Source organism: Oncorhynchus gorbuscha, linkage group LG18 (assembly GCF_021184085.1).
Source record: "Oncorhynchus gorbuscha isolate QuinsamMale2020 ecotype Even-year linkage group LG18, OgorEven_v1.0, whole genome shotgun sequence".
Classification (NCBI taxonomy): domain Eukaryota; kingdom Metazoa; phylum Chordata; class Actinopteri; order Salmoniformes; family Salmonidae; genus Oncorhynchus; species Oncorhynchus gorbuscha.
Genome location: NC_060190.1, coordinates 68421803 through 68441974, shown reverse-complemented (window position 1 = coordinate 68441974; position 20172 = coordinate 68421803). Strand labels below are relative to the sequence as shown.

The window sequence follows — 20172 nt, the reverse complement described above, 5'->3', positions numbered from 1 at the left end:
GGCATCTTTTTGTAGGCACTAACTCCGCCATGGCTTGTTGGTCAAAGCCTATGGGGGAATACAGTTTTTGGAGAGTTTTTGGATAAATGCCGAAAAGAAGGTCTGTGGTAAACACATCTTATACATTTTGTTCTATGAGATAATCTTCATCAGCTAACACCACTTTTTGTGAATTTTGAAGCATTTTCATAATCAAAACAAGCACATAAATCAAAATCAAATTTTATTTGTCACATACACATCGTTAGCAGATGTTAATGTGAGTGTAGCGAAATGCTTGTGCTTCTAGTTCCGACCGTAAAATAACCACAAGCCCGCACAAACACCAGCGGGCTAAACAAACTTAAATAACACCCATCCCAAAACCCCAACAAGGAACAGGTGAAAGCAATTAGACAAAAACAAACGAAAAGGAAAAAGGGATTGGTGGCAGCTAATAGTGTTATGCAAGTGAGTGAGGACCCAAAAGCGACTTAACAGAAACTGAGTTTATTTAAGTCCAAACATAATCCTCAATCCTTTACAGGAAATGTCCAAACGGGGATAACAGAAATCCTCTAGTAGTAGAGGGGAATTGCAGGATAAGCGGCAACCGACTGCAGGTCCTTTCGGGTAGGCGCGGGCCGTAGCTGACAGAGACACCTGCTCACACGCAGCATCTGATGATAGAAAAAACACGACAGGACGGAACAAGAACACAGTAAACAGCAAACAAGGATCCGACAAGGACAGAAGCAGAAACAGAGAGAGAAATAGAGACTTAATCAGAGGGCAAAATAGGGGACAGGTGTGAAAGAGTAAACGAGGTCGTTAGGAGAATGAGGAACAGCTGGGAGCAGGAACGGAACGATAGAGAGAGAGAGGGATAGAGAGAGGGAAAGAAACCTAATAAGACCAGCAGGGGGAAACGAATAGAAGAGAAAGCACAGGGACAAGACATGACAATATATGACAATACATGACAAATAGACCGCCAACGACGACCGCCGAGCGCCACCCGAGCAGGAAGGGGAGCCACCTACAGTGGTATTCGTGACAATAAAGTTCATGTTAACTGACGCTTGTTCCCTTCTAGCCATGACCATCTCGCTTCGCCTCTTCCTCTCCTCCAAACAAAGGGCAAATACTTAACATAATGAAACAATGAATGTGCCCAAATTGGCAGGAAGCAGAAAGCATATGCAGTGCTATGCTCCTCTTACCATGCATGTACTTTCTGCTTCCTGCCAATTCCGGCACATTCATTGTTTCATTATGTTAATTATTTGCCCTTTGTTTGTAACATTTGTGTAAATTCCCAGATAAATATATCACAGTAGTGAATTTAACATTCATCAACGTTTGCTTATGGTAATTCGGTTCATTAGGCTACATTTTAATTAGCTACCGTTCTCATTCGGAGTTCTTTGCAGAGCCCACAGACATGCTACACTTGAGCAAGATGTTTAGATTGATTTATTTCCATTTTAGAGTCTACTGTCAATTCCTTCAATGTTTTTCATTTGTACTGCTCCATGTGTGCTGGAACGAACAGCTTCTTCAGCTGTTCATTGAGCGCGTGCAATACTTTTAGGCCTAAGATTAGTAGGCCTACTAAGTTGGGATAAAATGGTAGCGTTTCGTTTGTAAAGTTCTATGAACTGTGATGATATGTTATGAAGTCTAGTGTAGACTCAAATTTAGCAGGTTTTCATAATGAATCTTGTTCTGGAGGAAGGTCTGCATTGTGGTCACTAGCTGGTACAGCCATAAAGTCATAAAATCTGAATTGAAACCTAACCTTAACCACACTGCCAGAGCCATGTCCCAGTGAGACACAGGTGCCAGCCCACATAGAAACTGAAAAGTCAGCCTTTTTTGGTAAAATAGTGTTGTAAATCCTGTATTGACTTGTGCCTACTTTGTCTACATGATGCTTGAATGGTGTATATAGACCATGTAGAGCTATCACAGCCTGACTGGGAGCACAAAGGCAACGTGACATTCAACAGATTGAAACACTATAAGACTAGTGGCAATTAAACAATAAATGGAACAAATTGTTCAGTGTTCCTCAAGAGTAGGCTCAAAGCCAATGAATGTTCTGTTCCTAACTTAATCTGAACACCTGGTCATGACTGATTACATTTACATTACATTTAAGTCATTTAGCAGACGCTCTTATCCAGAGCGACTTAAAGTAAATCTTGTAGCCAGAAGTACCCACTGGGCAAAAACCGGTTGAATCAATGTTGTTTCCACCTCATTTGACCAAATCAATGTGGGAAACTATGAATTTTGTATTTTTTTCAACCTATCTTTATCCTAAATCCAACAACAGGGTGACATTTTTGGTTGATTTCACATTGAATTCACATTAGTTGACAACTCAACCAAATGTAAATCAAAACGACACTATCTAGAACCTAAAACTAAAACTTAAAATGGTTATTCGTCTGTCTCCAGAGGAGAACCCTTTGGAGAACCCTTTTTGTTTCCAGGTAGAACTCTTTTGGTTCAAGGTAGAACCCTTTTCACAGAGGGTTCTACATGGAACCCAAAATGGTTCTTCCTGGAACAAAAATAGTTCTCCTATGGGGACAGCCGAAGAGAAAAACGTTCCAAAAGGGTTCTAAGAGAGTTGAAGTTGAACTGACGTCTGCCCAGCGGGTAGCTTTCAGATGTCAAGTCTCCCTGTTCTATCAGGCTTATTTTCATCTGAAATCTTTCATATTATACCAAGTCTTCTTGTCTGTCTCAATGTCCAAATGCCATGTTGGCTTTCTCCTTGTTTTCTTTTTACACAATCTTAAATAAACGTAACCCAACTGTAAAATCTACATGCTTGATTGGCATGCAGTAAACCCTCTATGCTGCCTTCCAGAACATGTAATAATCTACTGCATCGATGGGAACAGATATCCATCCGTCCAACAGTTTTACACCAATCCTGGATGGTCCCTTATCTACAAGTGTTTTCATTTGCAGTTAATGATTGTAGAGAGGATTATCCCTCTCTCTCATATTCGTGTAAGGTTATAACTGAGAGGACTTTATTTTTATGGTGCCCTATCCAACATTTCACACTAAAACAAATGTTACTGAAATGAATGCAATCTGTGGATAGGAGCATTACAGTTTGGGTCCTTGAGTGATTCAGTATCCATATTTTCCTAAAAACTGGACATTATCTTCTCTTTCTACAAGTGCTTATATCTATCTATATGTACTATAATTGTTTTTCCAACCTACTGACTCGTGCAATGGAAGGGAATGACTTATTTATGGCTGATCTATGACTATGTTTTATGGCTGATTTATGACTGCATTATTTTTCTCAAAGATGACTTTGCTTCTCTGGAACGTCTAATCAGTCAAATGTTGAGCAATCCGATCTTGGAGTCCATAAGTACTGGAGGATTTCTTGTTGCAGAACCCTTTTCATGCTTTTGAAAGTCACAACTGTGTCAGGCAGACCATACATGGTGTTCTACCACTAGCACTATACCAACCGTTCTATTTAATGGTAGATCGGAAGGCGGGCCAAACACACTTCATCAAGTCAGATATAATGATCATTCCGTTTTAGAATCTTGGTAGGCAGTGCAGTGAATTCTGTATATTATGTCCTTGGGTGATGATTAACTAAAGGTGTGTTTATGGTTAGCCGACACCAAGAGTGTGTTCTTCCATGCTTTTGTTAGGATAAGGGGACCACACAAGGAAGTCTTGCTAAACAGGAGGATGCATTTCTAGTAATTCTCAACTTTATTCAACCTCAACAAGTACGGAAGACTCAACAAATAGGAATATTGGACATTTGTTATTGGAATTCTCAGACGTTTGTATAAGGATGTTTCTTTCAATTGTGGATGTCTATTGTAAGTGTCAAAGAACTGCGATAATCCAAACATGTTATCTGCATTAATACATTTCTGAGGTGCTTATCTAGTTGACTGAGAATTTATTTGCTATTGTTTTGTTTCTTGGAATACTGAAAAAAGGTTGGACTCAATTTGAACAAAATGGATTTATTTTGACATTCTTGATCAAATCAAACATTCCTTTTCTACTTAGTGAAAGTTAAATATCAATGCTACACCTGTTCTGTAATTCACATACCATTTATCTGATTAAATTGTAAATAGGAAAAATAGTGTGCATTGGAAAGAAAGGAAATTAAACATTAGCAACATTGCCTAACATTCAACCTGTAAGATCTAAGTGGCGACCAGTGGGTGAAAGTGGTTAGATAGTGAAGATTAGATAAGTGTTGGTCTCTGCCGGAGGGATCTCTTCTGTACTCATTAACCATGACGACGGGTACAGGGGGCCCAGTGGCCTCGTTCTCTGTGTGGGACTACGTGGTGTTTGTGGGGACAGTACTGGGGGCGGCTGGCATCGGCCTGTTCCAAGCCATCCGGGGCCGCAAGAACACCAGCAGCGATGAGTTTCTTCTGGGGGGCCGTCAGATGACAGCAGTGCCCGTCGCCATGTCCCTCACTGCCAGCTTCATGTCTGGCATCACCGTGATCGGCACTCCAGCAGAGGCCTATCGGTTTGGGGCGGCCTTCTGGATATTTGGCATCTCCTATGCCATCATGTCCATCATCACCGCTGAAATCTTCGTCCCTCTCTTCTACCGCCTGGGCATCACCAGCACCTACGAGGTACTGTAAGATATACCAGGCTGGGTCAGACCCACCTGGGTCAAATACATCCACTATATGTCAAATACATTACAACATTTGAGGTGCAAATATCTTGATGATTCCTATCGGTCAAACAGCAAGTGCAAGCAAGGTGGATTGAAATAAAGTTATAGGGGTATGAATTAAGATGATAGCTAGGGGGGTGAAGAAGAGAGGGTTTGCTCTAAAATGTCCAGCAGTTGTATTTTTTTGTTATTTGTCTTTTTTTTTACCCCTTTTTCTCCCCATTTGGTAGTTACGGTCTTGTCCCATCTCTGCAACTCCCATACGGATTCGGCAGAGATGAAGGTCGAGAGCCGTGCGTCCTCCGAAACACAACCCCGCCAAGCCCCGCTGTTTCTTGACACGATGCATACTTAACCCGGAAGCCAGCCGCACCAATGTGTCGGAGGAAACACCATACGCCTGTTGACTGTGTCAGCGTCCATGCGTCCAGCCTGCCACAGGAGTCGCTAGAGCGCGATGGGACCAGGACATCCCGGCCGGCCAAACCCTCCCTTAAGCCGGACGACACTGGGGTATTTGTGTGTCGCCTCATGGGTCTCGGCCGGCTGCGACACAGCCCGGTATCGAACCAGGATCTGTAGTAATGCAGCCTTAGACCGCTGCACCAGCAGTTTTAATGTAACTAATAATTAATCAGTGATCCGTGAAAACAATCTAATCCAGGAGGGGTGCCAAGATGTTACATTCAGCATCTGGGGACTTTACCTCCTAAAAATATGTGACTAGTTGCTATAAAAGTAATTACAGGTATTTAATTAGTTTTGTGCACCAAGCAACCATTTAGCAGGTTGGCATTTATTGGGATGAGTCATGTACTGGAGGCAGTTCTGCAGGGTAATCACTGGCTGGCATTGACACAAAGTCTTAAAATCTGATTTTAAACTTAAAAATAACCTTTACCACACTGCTAACCTTATGTAAGGATCTTCGTCTGTTGTTTGAAGAGAGTCAGACCGAAAAGCAGCGTGTAGGTTACTCATGACTTTTAATGAAGCTAATGCAGTACATGAAATAACTGAAAATACAAAACAACAAACGAGTGACACTAATACAGCCTATCTGGTGACTAACACAAAGACAGGTACAATCGCCCACGAAAACAACGCGCACTCAGGCTGCCTAAATACGGTTCCCAATCCGAGACAACGAGAATCAGCTGACTCCAATTAGGAATCGCCTCTTAGGAATCGCCTCAGGCAGCCAAGCCTAACTAGACACACCCCTACTAATACACACTCCTAATTAATACAAACCCCAATACGAAATACAACATAAACCCATGTCACACCCTGGCCTACCCAAACATATAACAAAAACACAAGATACAATGACCAAGGCGTGACACCTTATGCCTAATGCTAACCTTAAATTAAGATTTAAAAATGTTTGTTATCACAATTTTTTACAATAGATATAGCCAATTTTGGCTGCAGCTGGCATATCCAGTGGATATCGCTCAGATCTGCCTCCAGGACAAGATTCATCCCAATAAACATCAACCTGCAACCATTTATGTCTTGAACAAAAGAGATGCAGATCTGCAGATAGACAGACTACTGAAAAGTCTATAAATCTTTCTTCATCATCACTTCCTGACTAGGAAAAAATATTTACAAGTGTAAAAAGCCAATGAAATCAGGCCAGGTTTGACTGAAATGTTTATTTTCTCTCTAGTATCTGGAGATGCGTTTCAACAAGTTCATTCGGGTGATCGGGACCACCATGTACATCATACAAACGGTAAATATTCAGTTAACATCATGAAAATGGGGCAAAAGGGTAGATCTTAATGAAGCTAATGTTTTCCAACAGATATGGTGGAAACAAAAATCTCAATAATGCATTAACTACAGAAAATGGCAACATTTGTCCTTGTCCTTTTTTCCATTGCCTGATTTCAGGAAGCCATCTAAGGTAAACATTCCGCTTTATGAATGTGCATCAAGCATATGTTTACATCCATCAACTAATGGCGGATTTTGTTTCAGGCCCTGTACACTGGTATGGTCATCTACGCCCCAGCTCTTGCTCTCAATCAAAGTAAGTCATATGCAAAGTATCTCTGTAATGTCCTTTAATGAATCAAAATAATATTATTATCTGACTGTTGACAGAAGGTCAATCACTGGACCAAACTGATGATAAATCTTTAGCTAATTAAATTGGTCTGTGACCTGCCAATAAAGGTATTGTCTAGTTGCTTACCAATTGATGCAGCACGAAAGAGGATATGCAGATGTTGTTAGGCTAAGTGATAATATCACAGGGAATTCATATGCATCTATACTGAACAAAAATATAAACGCAACATGCAACAATTTCAAAGATTTTACTGAGTTACAGTTCATAAGGTAAACAGTCAATTGAAATAAATTCATTAGGCCCTAATCTATTGATGTGGACATGACTGAGAATACTGATATGCATCTGTTGGTCACAGATACCTTAAAAAGAATGGGCCTCCCATCGATAAATTGCAATTGTGTTCGTTGTCCGTAGCTTATGACTGCCCATACCATAACCCCACCACCATGGGGCACACTGTTCATGATGTTGACAATAGCGAACTGCTCGCCCACATAACGCAACACACGTGGTCTGTGGTTGTGAGGCTGGTTGGATGTAAAGCCAAATTCCCTAAAATTATGTTGAAGGCAGTTTATGGTAGAGAAATTACAATTAAATAATCTGGCAACAGCTCTGGTGGACATTCCTGCAGCCACCATACCAATTGTACACTCCCTGATCTGTGGCATTGTGTTGTTTGACAAAACTGCACTTGGAGTGGCCTCTTATTGTCCAGAGCACAAGGTGTACCTGTATAAGGAACATGCTGTTTAATCAGCTTATTGATATGCTACACCTGTCAGGTCGATGGATTATCTTGGCAAAGAAGTAATGCTCACTAACAGGGATGGAAACAAATTTGTGGAGTGCTTTTCGAGCATATTGAACATTTTTGGGAGCTTTTATTTCAGCTCATGAAAGATCTGACCAAGACTTTACATGTTGCGTTTATCTATTTGTTTCAGGTCATGGAAACAGTATTATTAGTATTATTTGGAAAAGCTGTGTAAATAGGACTGTACTTGTGTGTGTTTCAGTCACAGGGCTGAACCTCTGGGGAGTGCTGGTGGCCACTGGGGTGGTGTGCATCATCTACTGCACCCTGGTCAGTGGTTCATCAGATCTCACTCACCAATCAGCAATCAACTCCTTCACGCTATGACAATACATATTTTAATATTGAATATTTATTAGGATCCCAATTAGCTGACACAATAATGTCAGCTAATCTTCCTCGGGTCAACACAGAGCTTAAACTATATTACAAACAATTGCATTTACAATAAGAATTTAACAACATTTAACAAGTAGACATTAAATCAAATCAAATCAAATGTATTTATATAGCCCTTCGTACATCAGCTGATATCTCAAAGTGCTGTACAGAAACCCAGCCTAAAACCCCAAACAGCAAGAAATGCAGGTGTTGAAGCACGTTGGCTAGGAAAAACTCCCTAGAAAGGCCAAAACCTAGGAAGAAACCTAGAGAGGAACCAGGCTATGAGGGGTGGCCAGTCCTCTTCTGGCTGTGCCGGGTGGAGATTATAACAGAACATGGCCAAGATGTTCAAATGTTCATAAATGACCAGCATGGTCAAATAATAGGTCTGGGACAGGTATAACCCCACCCACTTTGCCAAAGCACAGCCCCCACACCACTAGAGGGATATCTTCAACCACCAACTTACCATCCTGAGACAAGGCCGAGTATAGCCCACAAAGATCTCCGCCACGGCACAACCCAAGGTTGTCAAATTGTATTGTCACATGCGCCGAATACAACTTTATGCTTACTTAGAAGCCCTGAAATGCTTACTTACAAGCCCTTAACCAATAAGAAATATAGTTAAGAAATATCTACTAAATAAACTAAAGTAAAAAAAAAAATTCATCCAGAAGGAACAAAATCAAATTTCATAATAATAATGAGGCTATATAGTATACAGGGGGTACCGAGTCAATGCGCGGGGGTACAGGTTAGTCGAGGTAATTTGTAAAGTGACATAGATAATGCATAGATAATAAACAGTGAATAGCATCAGTTTAAAAACAAAGGGAGGGGTCAATGTAAATAGTCCAGGTGGCCATTTGATTAATCGTTCAGCAGTCTTATGGCTTGGGGGTAGAAGCTGTTAAGGAGCCTTTGGTCCTAGACTTGGCGCTCTGGTACCGCTTGCCGTGCAGTAGCAGAAAAAACAGTCTATGACTTGGGTGACTGGAGTCTTTAAAATTTTTTGGACCTTCCTCTGACACCGCCTAGTATATAGGTCCCGGACGTCAGGAAGCTTGGCCATACCAGGCGGTGATGCAACCGGTCAGGATGCTCTCGATGTTGCAGGATATGGGGAACCATGCCAAATTGTTTCAGTCTGCTGAGGGAGAAAAGGTGTCGCCGTGCCTGTCTTTGGACCATGAAAGTTTGTTGTTGATGTGGACACCAAGGAACTTGAAATGCTCAACCCCCTACATTACAGCCCCGTTGATGTTAATGCGGGCCTGTTTGGCTCTCCTTTTCCTACAGTCCACGATTAGCTCCTCTGTCTTGCTCACATTGAGGGAGAAGTTGTTTTCCTGGCACCACAATGCCAGGTCTTTGACCTCTTCCCAATAGGCTGTATCATCATTGTCGGTGATCAGGCCTACCACTGTTGTGTAGTCAACAAACTTAATGATGGTGTTGGAGTCGCGCTTGGCCACGCAGTCGTGGGTGATCAGAGAGTACAGGAGGGGACTAAGCAGGCACCCTGAGGGGCCCGAGTGTTGAGGATCAGTGTGTGACAGATGTGCTGTTGTCTACCCTTACCACCTGGGGGTGGCCCGTTAGGAAGTCCAGGATCCAGTTGCAGAGGGAGGTGTTTAGTAACAGAGTCCTTAGCTTAGTGGTGAGCTTTGAGGGTACGATGGTGTTGAACACTGAGCTGTAGTCAAGGAACAGCATTCTCACATAGGTGGTCCTTTTTTGTCCAGATGGGGAAGGGCAGTGTGGAGTGCGATTGAGATTGCGTCATATGTGGATCTGTTTGGAGTGGGTCTAGGGTGTTGATGTGAGCCATGACCAGCCTTTCAAAGCACTTCATGGCTACCAACGTGAGTGCTACGGGGCAGTAATCATTTAGGCATGTTAGCTTCTCTATCTTGTGAACAGGGACTACGGTGGTCTGTTTGAAACATGTAGATGTTACAGACTCGGTCAGGGAGAGGTTGAAAATGTCAGTGAAGACACTTGCCAGTTGGTCCGCGATTGCTTTGAATACACGTCCTGGTAATCCGTTTGGCCCCATGGCTTTGTGAATGTTGACCTGTTTAAAGATCTTACTCACATTGTAGTCCGGAACAGCTGGTGCTCTCTTACATGCTTCAGTGTTGCATGCCTCGATGCGAGCATACAAGGCATTTATCTCATCTGGTAGGCTCGCATCACTGGGCAGCTCACGTCTGGGTTTCCCTTTGTAGTCTGTAATAGTTTGCAAGCCTCGACACATCCTACTAGCGTCAGAGCCGGTGTAGTAGGATTCAATCTTTGTCCTGAATTGACACTTTGCCTGTTTGATTTTTCGTGTGAGGGCATAGCAGGATTTCTTATAAGTGTCCAGATTAGTGTCCCGCTCCTTGAAAGTAGCAGCTCTAGCCTTTAGCTTTGTGCGAATGTTGTCTGTAATCCATGGCTTCTGGTTGGGATATGTACGTATGGTCACTGTGGGGTCGACGTTGTCAATGCACTTATTGATGAAGCTGAGGTGGTATACTCCTCAATGTCATTGGATGAATCCTGGAACATTTTCCAGTCTATGCCATCACATGTGACATGCTGGTAGAAATTAGGTAAAACGGATTTTAGTTTGCATGCATTAAAGTCCCCTGCCACTAGGAGCGCCACTTCTGGATGAGCATTTTCTTGTTTGCTTATGGCCTTATACGGATCGTGGTCTTAGTACCAGCATTGGTCTGTGGTAAATAGACGGCTATTAATAATATAGACGAGAACTCTCTTGGTAGATAGTGTGGTTTACAGTTTATCATGAGATACTCTACCTCAGGCATACAATTACTCGAGACTTCTTTAATATTAGAAACCGCGCACCAGCAGTTATTGTCAAATAGACACACACCCCCGCCCCGTGTCTTACCAGACATATCTGCTCTGTCCTGCTGATGCAAGGTGTAATGATTCATAGGTGTTCAACTGTGCGTAATGATGAATCCCAGGACCAGTGGTTAGTACTCTGGTGACATCATACGCTGGAGGAGAGGAGCAGGAGCAGACGTGACACAGGGAGAAGCCAGCCAGCTCTATATTAACCTTTTCATCGTTTAACCACGTCTCTGTGAAACATAAGATATTACAGTTTTTTATTGTCCCGTTGGTAAGATAGTCTTAATCGTAGATCGTCCAGTTGGTTTTCCAATGACTGCACATTGGCCAATAATTTGGAGGGTAGTGGTGGTAGCGGTGGTTTACCTACTCGACGGCTAATTCTTACACAGCACCCAGCCCTCCTCCCCCCATTTTCACTGTCTTTACTTCACGCAGATGACAGGGATTTGGGCCTTGTCTCAACAAAGCAGTATATCCTTCGCTTCGGACTCATTACAGAAAGAATCTTTGTCCAGGGCCAGATGTTTTTCCTGAACCCATGACATATTCATGCAGGGTAAAGTCTCAGCCCCAGTTATGGGCAATTATGACTGTAAGGTCCAGTTTTTTTCCTGGTCAGGTCACAGGGTCAGGGAACACACTTAAACCTACACATGAACAAACCTCTTTGGTGCACATGAGGTTGCAGCACACCTTCCTTCCCCTGACTCCATGTTGCATTGTGGTTCTCAGGGAGGTCTGAAGGCGGTCATATGGACAGACGTGTTCCAGATGGTGATCATGTTAGCAGGCTTCGTGGCTGTCATCGCCAGGGGGGCTGTCATCCAGGGAGGTCTGGGGAAGATCTGGGATGACTGTTACCAAGGAGGCAGGCTCAACCTTTTTGAGTAAGTAAAATGTCCACACGTCATGCAGGGATTAATTACCACCACAGTATGACTCCCTATAGTTAGCTGAGAATTTCCACTTTAATACCTTCTAATGCAGTTTTGATCCAGATCCTTTGAAGCGTCACACATTCTGGACGATCGTGGTTGGTGGCAGTGTGATGTGGGTGTCCATCTACTCCATCAATCAGTCACAGGTGCAGCGTTACATCTCCTGCAAAACCCTAACTCAAGCCAAACTGTGAGTGGCACTCCTACCTTCCACAGTCATAACATACAGGAAAAGCTGTGAATGAAGAATAGCAATATGAGTGTTTGTTCCATGTTGGCTTTTTTTAAACCCTCAGGTCACTGTATGTGAATATGATTGGTCTCTGGGTGACTGTGAGCTTAGCAGTGTTCTCCGGCCTCACCATGTACTCCATTTACAAGAACTGTGATCCACTCACCAATGGTGATGTAGGGGCACTTGATCAGGTCAGTAAATGTAACACAGCTATGGCTCTTACACAGGCATGGACAGTGCTGCACTATGGCAGTGTTATTGAATGCTAGTGGGTGAGTGCTTATATTTGTCCTATTTCACACATGTACACGTGTGTATTAATATGTATGTGTGAATTGGACAGGACTGTGTGTGTGATTAATAGTGTGTTGTGTGTGTGTGTGTAAACAAGCTGCTTCCATACCTGGTAATGGACATCCTGGCAGCCTATCCTGGAGTCCCTGGGTTGTTTGTTGCGGCAGCATACAGTGGTACACTGAGGTGAGTATTCTCCAGGGGAACCAAAGTAGACAAGGTCCGCTGACACAAATCTTCCAGGTGGCAAAGATCTGGATAGATATAGTCACTTATCAGCATAGTAACAAACCCCTACCTCGCAACCCCTCCCCGTTCTGGATCCGGAACCAGACCGCGGTCCGCCTATTGTGTGTAGCAGGTATACACTAACAAATGCATGCAATCTTCCACTACTTTTACAACTAACCTACCAATGAATGTGTTTAAACATGAGTTCCCTGGAGACAAAGGGCAATTCCTCATCTTTCTCTTTGCCTCATCTATTGTCATTGCGTCTGTTTCAGTACTGTGTCCTCCAGCATCAATGCACTGGTGGCTGTCACTGTGGAGGACTTCATCAGGCCAATGTACAAAAACCTGACAGATAAACAGGTGACCTGGATGAACATGGGCCTCAGTGAGTTTCACACAAAACACTGTGTATATGTGGGTTCATTCAAATAGTAATGTCACACAAATAAAGGTCAGTTTGACATTTGCCGAGGTATGTACATTATATGTCAATACTTTGCATGGAAAAATACTTTGCATTGAAATATATTTACAATCATGAAATGTGTATGGAATATTTAATTACCTTTGCACCTATTCCAGGCGTTTTCTTCGGATTTTTGTGCATTGGGATGGCTGCAATAGCTTCACTGATGGGGAGCATTCTGCAGGTAGGAAAACTATAATCAGAAGTGACTCCGTATCGCCACCTGCTGTCTCGTAGTTGTCACTTCTACTTTATGTCTCTAACGTTTTCTCTTTTCAGGCAGCCCTGTCCATATTTGGAATGATCAGTGGCCCTCTTCTTGGGCTTTATCTCTTAGGCATGTTCTGGCGCACAGCAAACTCAACAGTAGGTATCCCACATCTTATTCATATCACTTTCATTATTCATACTTAAAGAATGATTTACTAATTTACTCAAAGATATATTACTAACCAGTAACACTATAAATGTTCTGACATGCAAAGATTTTGGTTGTTGAATACAAAACAACGCTAGACAATATAATGACATAGAAATGTAATGTATCTTTATGGGTGAGACTGAGACGGCTTCCTTGTGCATTGCAGGGGGGACTCACAGGGCTGATTGTGGGCCTTGTTATTACTCTGTGGGTGGGGATTGGAGCTCAGATATACCCACCCTTAGCTGATAAAACCAACCCCCTGCCAATCAGTGTGGCAGGCTGTAACCACACACAGGACCTGAACTACACCACCCTGGCCCCATGGACCAGTGCAGTAACAATGACCCCTCTGCCTGAGTGAGTTACTCACGGTCACTCTATAATCACTGTCTTCAAAGTCATCCTATTCCACATATAGTGCACAATTTTATTCTAGAGTCCTATGTTGCTTATAGCTAACTATGAACCAGCCTGATCTTGTGAGCTCACATTCTGTTTCACTGAATGAAAACGTCAATGCTGTGACGATTGTTGTTGGTGGAATTAGCTGAAGATGCAGCGTGAGGTAGGTTACTCATATTCTTTAATGATAACCAGGAAAAACAAGAAAGAGAGAACTTACAACCTTATAGGGCTCAACAGCAACAATACAAGAACAAGATCCTATAAAATAGGTGGAGAAAAAGGCTACCTAAGTATGATTCCCAATCAGAGACAATGATAGACAGCTGTCTGATTGGGAACCACACTCGGCCAAACACAAAGAAATACAACACATAGAATGCCCACCCAAATCACACCCTGACCAAACCAAATAGAGACATAAAAAGACTCTCTAAGGTCAGGGCGTGACAGTACCCCCCCAAAGTTGCGGACTCCGGCCGCAAAACCTGAACCTATAGGGGAGGGTCCGGGTGGGCATCTATCCTCGGTGGTGGCTCTGGTGCGGGGATCCTCGTCACCAACCCCGGACTGGCGACCCTCTTTGCAGACCCCGGACTGGGGACCCTCATGGTAGGCCCCGGACTGGGGACCCTCGCTGCAGGCCCCAGACTGTTGACGCTCGCTGCAGGCCCCGGACTGGGGACCCTCGTTGCAGGCCCCGGACTGGGGACCGTCGCTGGTGGCTCCGGACTAGGGACCGTCGCCGGAGGCTCCGGACTGGCGACCGTCACCGGAGGCTCCTGACAGGGGACCGACGTTGGAGGCTTCGTGCCATGGATCCTCACTGCAGGCTCCGGGCCATGGATCATCACTGGAGGTTCCAGGCCATGGATCATCACTGGAGGCTCCGGGCCATGGATCATCACTGGAGGCTCCGTACCATGGATCATCACTGGAGGCTCCTGGCCATGGATCATCACTGGAGGCTCCGGGCCATGGATCATCACTGGAGGCACCGGGCCATAGATAATCACTGGACGCTCCGGGCCATAGATCATCACTAGAGGCTCCGGGCCATAGATCATCACTGGAGGCTTCGTTCGTGGAGTTGGCACAGGATATACTGTGCCGTGGAGACGCACTGGAGGTCTGGAGCGCAGAGCTGGCACAACCCATCCTGGATGGATGCTCACCCTAGTCCAGCAACTGCGTTGCGTTGGCACAGTACGCACTGGGCTGTGAAAGTGCACCGGAGATACAGTGCGCAGAGCCGGCGCAGGATATCCTGGATCGAAGAGACGCACCGGAGGCCAGGAGCGCTGAGCCGGCACAATCCGTCCTGGCTGAAGGCCCACTCAAGCTCGACAAATGTGATATTCTCCAGCCTGCACCCAGGGTCCCTTGTCTTCCAGTATCTCCTCTCATGTCCACTCCTCCAGAAAACGCTGCTTGGTCTTTTTGTGGTGGGATCTTCTGTGACAATCGTCGTTGGTGGAATTAGACCAAGATGCAGCGCGAGGTAGGTTACTCATATTCTTTAACGATAACCAGGAAAAACAAGAAAGAGAAAACCAACGAAACGTACAGCCTTGTAGGGCTCAACAGCAACAATACAAGAACAAGATCCTATAACATAGGTGGGAAAAATGGCTACCTAAGTATGATTCCCAATCAGAGACAACGATAGACAGCTGCCTCTTATTGGGAACCACACTCGGCCAAACACAAAGAAATACAACACATAGAATGCCCACCCAAATCACACCCTGACCCATCCAAATAGAGACATAAAAAGGCTCTCTAAGGTCAGGGCGTGACAAATGCAGCGGTCAGTCTGGTTTCACAAGATGGCGCCGACAGATAGGGCAGCTTTGCTTCTAGCTGCAAAGCAACTTTGTAGTATATATTTTTTTGTTAGTTATTTCTTACATTATTATTCCAGGAAATGTTTTGTGTTATTACATACACCCGGAAATAACTTTTTAATATCAGAGTGGCGGTAACTCACCAGCATTTCGACCGGGAATACGACTTTACCGTATTGGATTCTTTGTTCGTATCACCCAGGACAAATTAAATGATTCCAGAGGCTGATCCAAAACACAGCCGACGAGAAGAGGTATTTGGAGTGGACTTCTAGTCCGACTCAGGAGGCGCACACCATCCACCGCATCCAAGTATATTATTCGCTAATGTTCAGTCTCTGGACAATAAATTAAACGAGCTCAGGGTTCTCAGCTAGCTGTGTTCTCAGTATATAGCATCGACAGGATTAAAGAACTCTCCGGGAAGAAGAAAGGCTGGGGTGTATGTTTCATGATTAACCAATAATGGTGTGATTGTGATAACATACAGAAACTCAAGTCCTTTCGTTCACCCAACCTAGGATACCTCACAATCAAATGCAGACCGTATTACCTCCCAAGAGAATTCTCTTCAGTTATAGTCACAGCCGTGTATATTCCCCCTCAAGCTGATACCACGACGGCCCTCAAAGAACTACACTGGACTTTAAGCAAACTGGAAACCACATAACCTGAGGCTGCATTTATTGTAGCTGGGGATTTTAACAAAGCAAATTTGAGGAAAACACTACCAAAGTTCTATCAACACATTGACTGTAGTACTCGCTCTGATAAAACACTCGACCACTGCTACTACAACTTCCGGGATGCCTACAAGACCTCCCCTGCCCTAACTTCTGCAATTCTGACCACGACTCAATTTTTCTCCTCCCTTCCTATCAGCAGAAACTCAAACAGGAAGTATCCGTGCTAAGGATTATTCAATACTGGTCTGACAAATCGGAATCCACGTTTCAAGATTTCTTTGATCACCTGGACTGGGATATGTTCCGGGTAGCCTCTGAGAATAACATTGACGAATATACTGATATGGTGACTTAGTTTATCAGGAAGTAAATAGGAGATATTGTACCCACTGTGACTATTACAACCTACATTAACCGTGCATAGATGTCAGTTAAACTGAAAGCGTTCAGACACGAGACGGCTGTGGCAGGGTCTACAGGCAACCACAGACTACAAAGGGAAAACCAGCCACGTCACAGGAAGGCCAAAAAGATCATCAAGGACAACAACCACCCAAGCCGCTGCCTGTTAACCCTGCTCTCATCCAGAAGGCGAGTTCAGTACAGATGCATTAAAGCTGGGACCGAGAGACTGAAAAACAGCTTCTATCTCAAAGCCATCAAACTGTTAAATTAGCCATCACTAGGCGTCTTCCACCCGGTTACGTAACCCTGCACCTTAGACGCTGCTGTTCCATATACATAGACTTGAAATCACTGGCCTCTTTAATAATGGAACACTAGTCACTCTAATAATGTTTACATATTTTTGATTTACTCATCTCATATCTATATACTGTATACTCTATTCTACTGTATTTTAGTCTTTGCCACTCTGACATTGCTCATCCTAATATTTATTTAGTCCTTAATGCCATTCTTTTACTTTTAGATTGTATGTATTGTTGTTAAATATTACTGCACTGTTGGAGCTAGAAACACAAGCATTTTGCTACACCCGCAATAACATCTGCTATACTTGTAAGTGACAAATAAGATTTGATTTGATTTAGCAAAGCTAATGTGTTAGCGCAAGGCTACTGTGTTAGTGTGGGCTCAGGTCTGACTCTTCATCTTATTGTTACAGTGACCGTCCGGCTCTGGCAGACTCTTGGTACTCCCTGTCCTACTTGTACTTCTGTCTTCTGGGCACTTTGGTGACTGTGATCGTGGGCTTGGTGGTAAGCGCTATCACAGGTGAGGCTACCTCCTTTAGATCCAACCCTAACAGCATAGTGCATGATATGAATTATTTTTTTTGACTGCATGACCTGACCAGGACAAACTTTACATTTGACATTTACGTCATTTAGCAAACACTCTTATCCAGAGCCACTTACATGACCTTTGCCACTTTGCCACTCTGATGGCAAGTGCCTTGCTCAAGGGCAAAGATAGATTTTTCACCTAGTCAGCTCAGGATTCATACCAGCAAACTTTTGGTTACTGGCCCAAAGCTCTTAACCACTAAGCTCTTAACTCTGGGGCTAGTTGTTCCTGGTCACGTCTGTTAAAGGGACAATTCCTGGCACTAGGCATAATGACTTTGGCTGGTTCAAATTGATATTTTATGCAGTTAGCTAAACGTGACGTCTCCCTGTGTTGTCTGTCCAGGTGGCTGCAAGCAGGAAAAGCTAAGCTCAGATCTCTTTGTAAGGAGAAGTGATCTATTCTGTGCTGGCTGTGGCAAGGACTCAGAGGTAAAGCTTCCCCCCCCACCCCACTTCACCTCACCTCACCCCACCTCTCTCTCTCATACCGTAGGCCTACAGCTGTATTAAATGTTTTGTGCCTGTGTTAACTGGCTCCCGGTGTGGTCTTTGTGTGTCTTCTGCAGGCATCAGAACCTGAGATAAATGAAAAGGCTGGGTCAGAGCTGAATAAGGGATCAAACAACGCTGGATTCCAAGACCCTCAGTTTAACATTGTGGAGAAGGATGTGGAGAAGGTCACTAAAATGTGATGCTGCCACCAAGCTAAATGCACTCTGTCAACTGGAGTTCTGCAAGAGAACAATGTTTCCTCTTACCTTTCCATTCTACTTTTATTGTAATGAAATGCATTACTAAGAGAAGGAACCCCAAGTGTGTAATAATGTAGGTTGATACAGTTGATCAACTAGCTAGCTCATGTATGTTAGGCTAACTAGCTATCTAAATCTTATAGTTATCATAGCCAGATTACTTGCCCAGGTGCCTCGACCCCCAGGGGGCCTCCATTGATTTTGTAGAGTCATTAAAGTATCATATGAGCACACATAAGAAATGGCAAAATGTATAGAATTGCAGGAAATGAGCTTTAAAACTGTAAAATGTTCTCTAAACCAACAAGAGGGGTGTGACTAGTTTAGGATCCCATGTGTTGTGAGGTGGTTTGTTACTATCTCAATAAATGACCGTATCCATCCAGCCACCAGACCTTCTCAAATAGTAGCTGAGCATCCCTGACCTCGGCCATGGAAGGGTACTGCAATGTAAAGCAATATTTTAATGTATACAGCACATGTTGTAAGGTAGGACTTTTCAACCATGTGTTAAGATAAAACAATATATAATAATGTAAATCTAACTTAATTGTCAGTAGAAATAAGCATATGCAGTTCATATGTAATCATATTTATTTTGTGTTTACAGCACTTTAGGCTGATATGAGACATTTTACAGTATGTAATATTCATTTTGTGGATATAAAGATTGTGCTGAAATGCATACCCGTTTGCTTGCTTGATTTATCTGTGATTGTTCTTTTGGGATTTTGTTTTATATTGTCAAGTTTTCATAAACAAGGCAATGAGCTAGACAAGGCAAAGCAGACTTATTTCTAGACGGGTTTGGAGGGAAAAAGTTATGCAACTGTATCTTGCATGCTTCACATGCATCTTTACAAAGGTGACAATATTAATTGGGTCAACCAACAACTGTATGCTACTAATGCATTTGTTGGCAGCTGACTTGGACATGCAGGTTCAGCCTACCATACGCAAACATCCAAAAAACATAGATAAAAAGAGACATCTTTTCCCCCCTCTCCCAACCACCAGTTATTTCACCAGTTATTTTAAATAATAACTTAACTGCTCTGCAAAAAGTTCTGATTTGCTGACTGTAAGCCTACACAGAGAGCTAAATTAATCTGACCAATGACCATAGCTGTGTTTGAATACTAACCTCAATAACTGTACTATTTGTGATGTAAATTGAAGTATAGTATGGCTATATTTAGTATGCCAAAAGTTTTCGGAAGTTGTACTACATTTGCCAAAAAGTATAAAAGTAGTTGACAGTAGTGGACAGATTTGAAGAAAATGGCGGAAAATATGGTCACTCTGACAGAGCTCCAGGCTTCCTCTGTGGAGATAAAAGAACCTTCAAGAAGGACAACCATCTCTGCAGCACCACCAATCAGGCCTCCTCAGCTCACCTTGAGCCATTCCTCAGTAAAAGGCACATGACACCCCGCTTGAAGTTAGCCAAAAGGCACTTAAAGGACTCTCAGACCATTAGAAACAAGATTCTCTCGTATGATGAAAATAACTTTGAACTCTTTGGGTTGAATGCCAAGCGTCATGTCTGAAGGAAGTATGGTGGTGGCAGCATCATTCTGTGTTTTTTAGCGGCAGCGTCTGGGAGACTAGTCTCGACCGAGGGAAAGATCCAGGGCTCGAACCAGGGACCCTCTGCACACATCCTGCTAACTAGCTAGCCATTTCACATCGGTTACACCTATAGGGAGGAGGTCAGAGACCTG

General features: G+C 43.5%; 1 protein-coding gene across 1 annotated transcript; it reads left to right on the top strand.

Moving 5' to 3' along the window:
* Positions 1–3509: 3509 nt before the first annotated feature.
* On the top strand, positions 3510–19133 carry LOC124003968 (sodium-coupled monocarboxylate transporter 1-like). Its single transcript, XM_046312666.1, has 15 exons — positions 3510–4649; positions 6372–6437; positions 6686–6737; positions 7802–7869; positions 11593–11747; positions 11848–11988; positions 12095–12224; positions 12425–12513; positions 12834–12946; positions 13144–13211; positions 13307–13393; positions 13615–13808; positions 17513–17622; positions 18040–18125; positions 18263–19133. The coding sequence occupies exons 1-15, from the start codon at positions 4293–4295 to the stop codon at positions 18386–18388; spliced, it is 1842 nt and encodes a 613-aa protein (XP_046168622.1). The 5' UTR covers positions 3510–4292; the 3' UTR covers positions 18389–19133.
* Positions 19134–20172: the final 1039 nt, after the last annotated feature.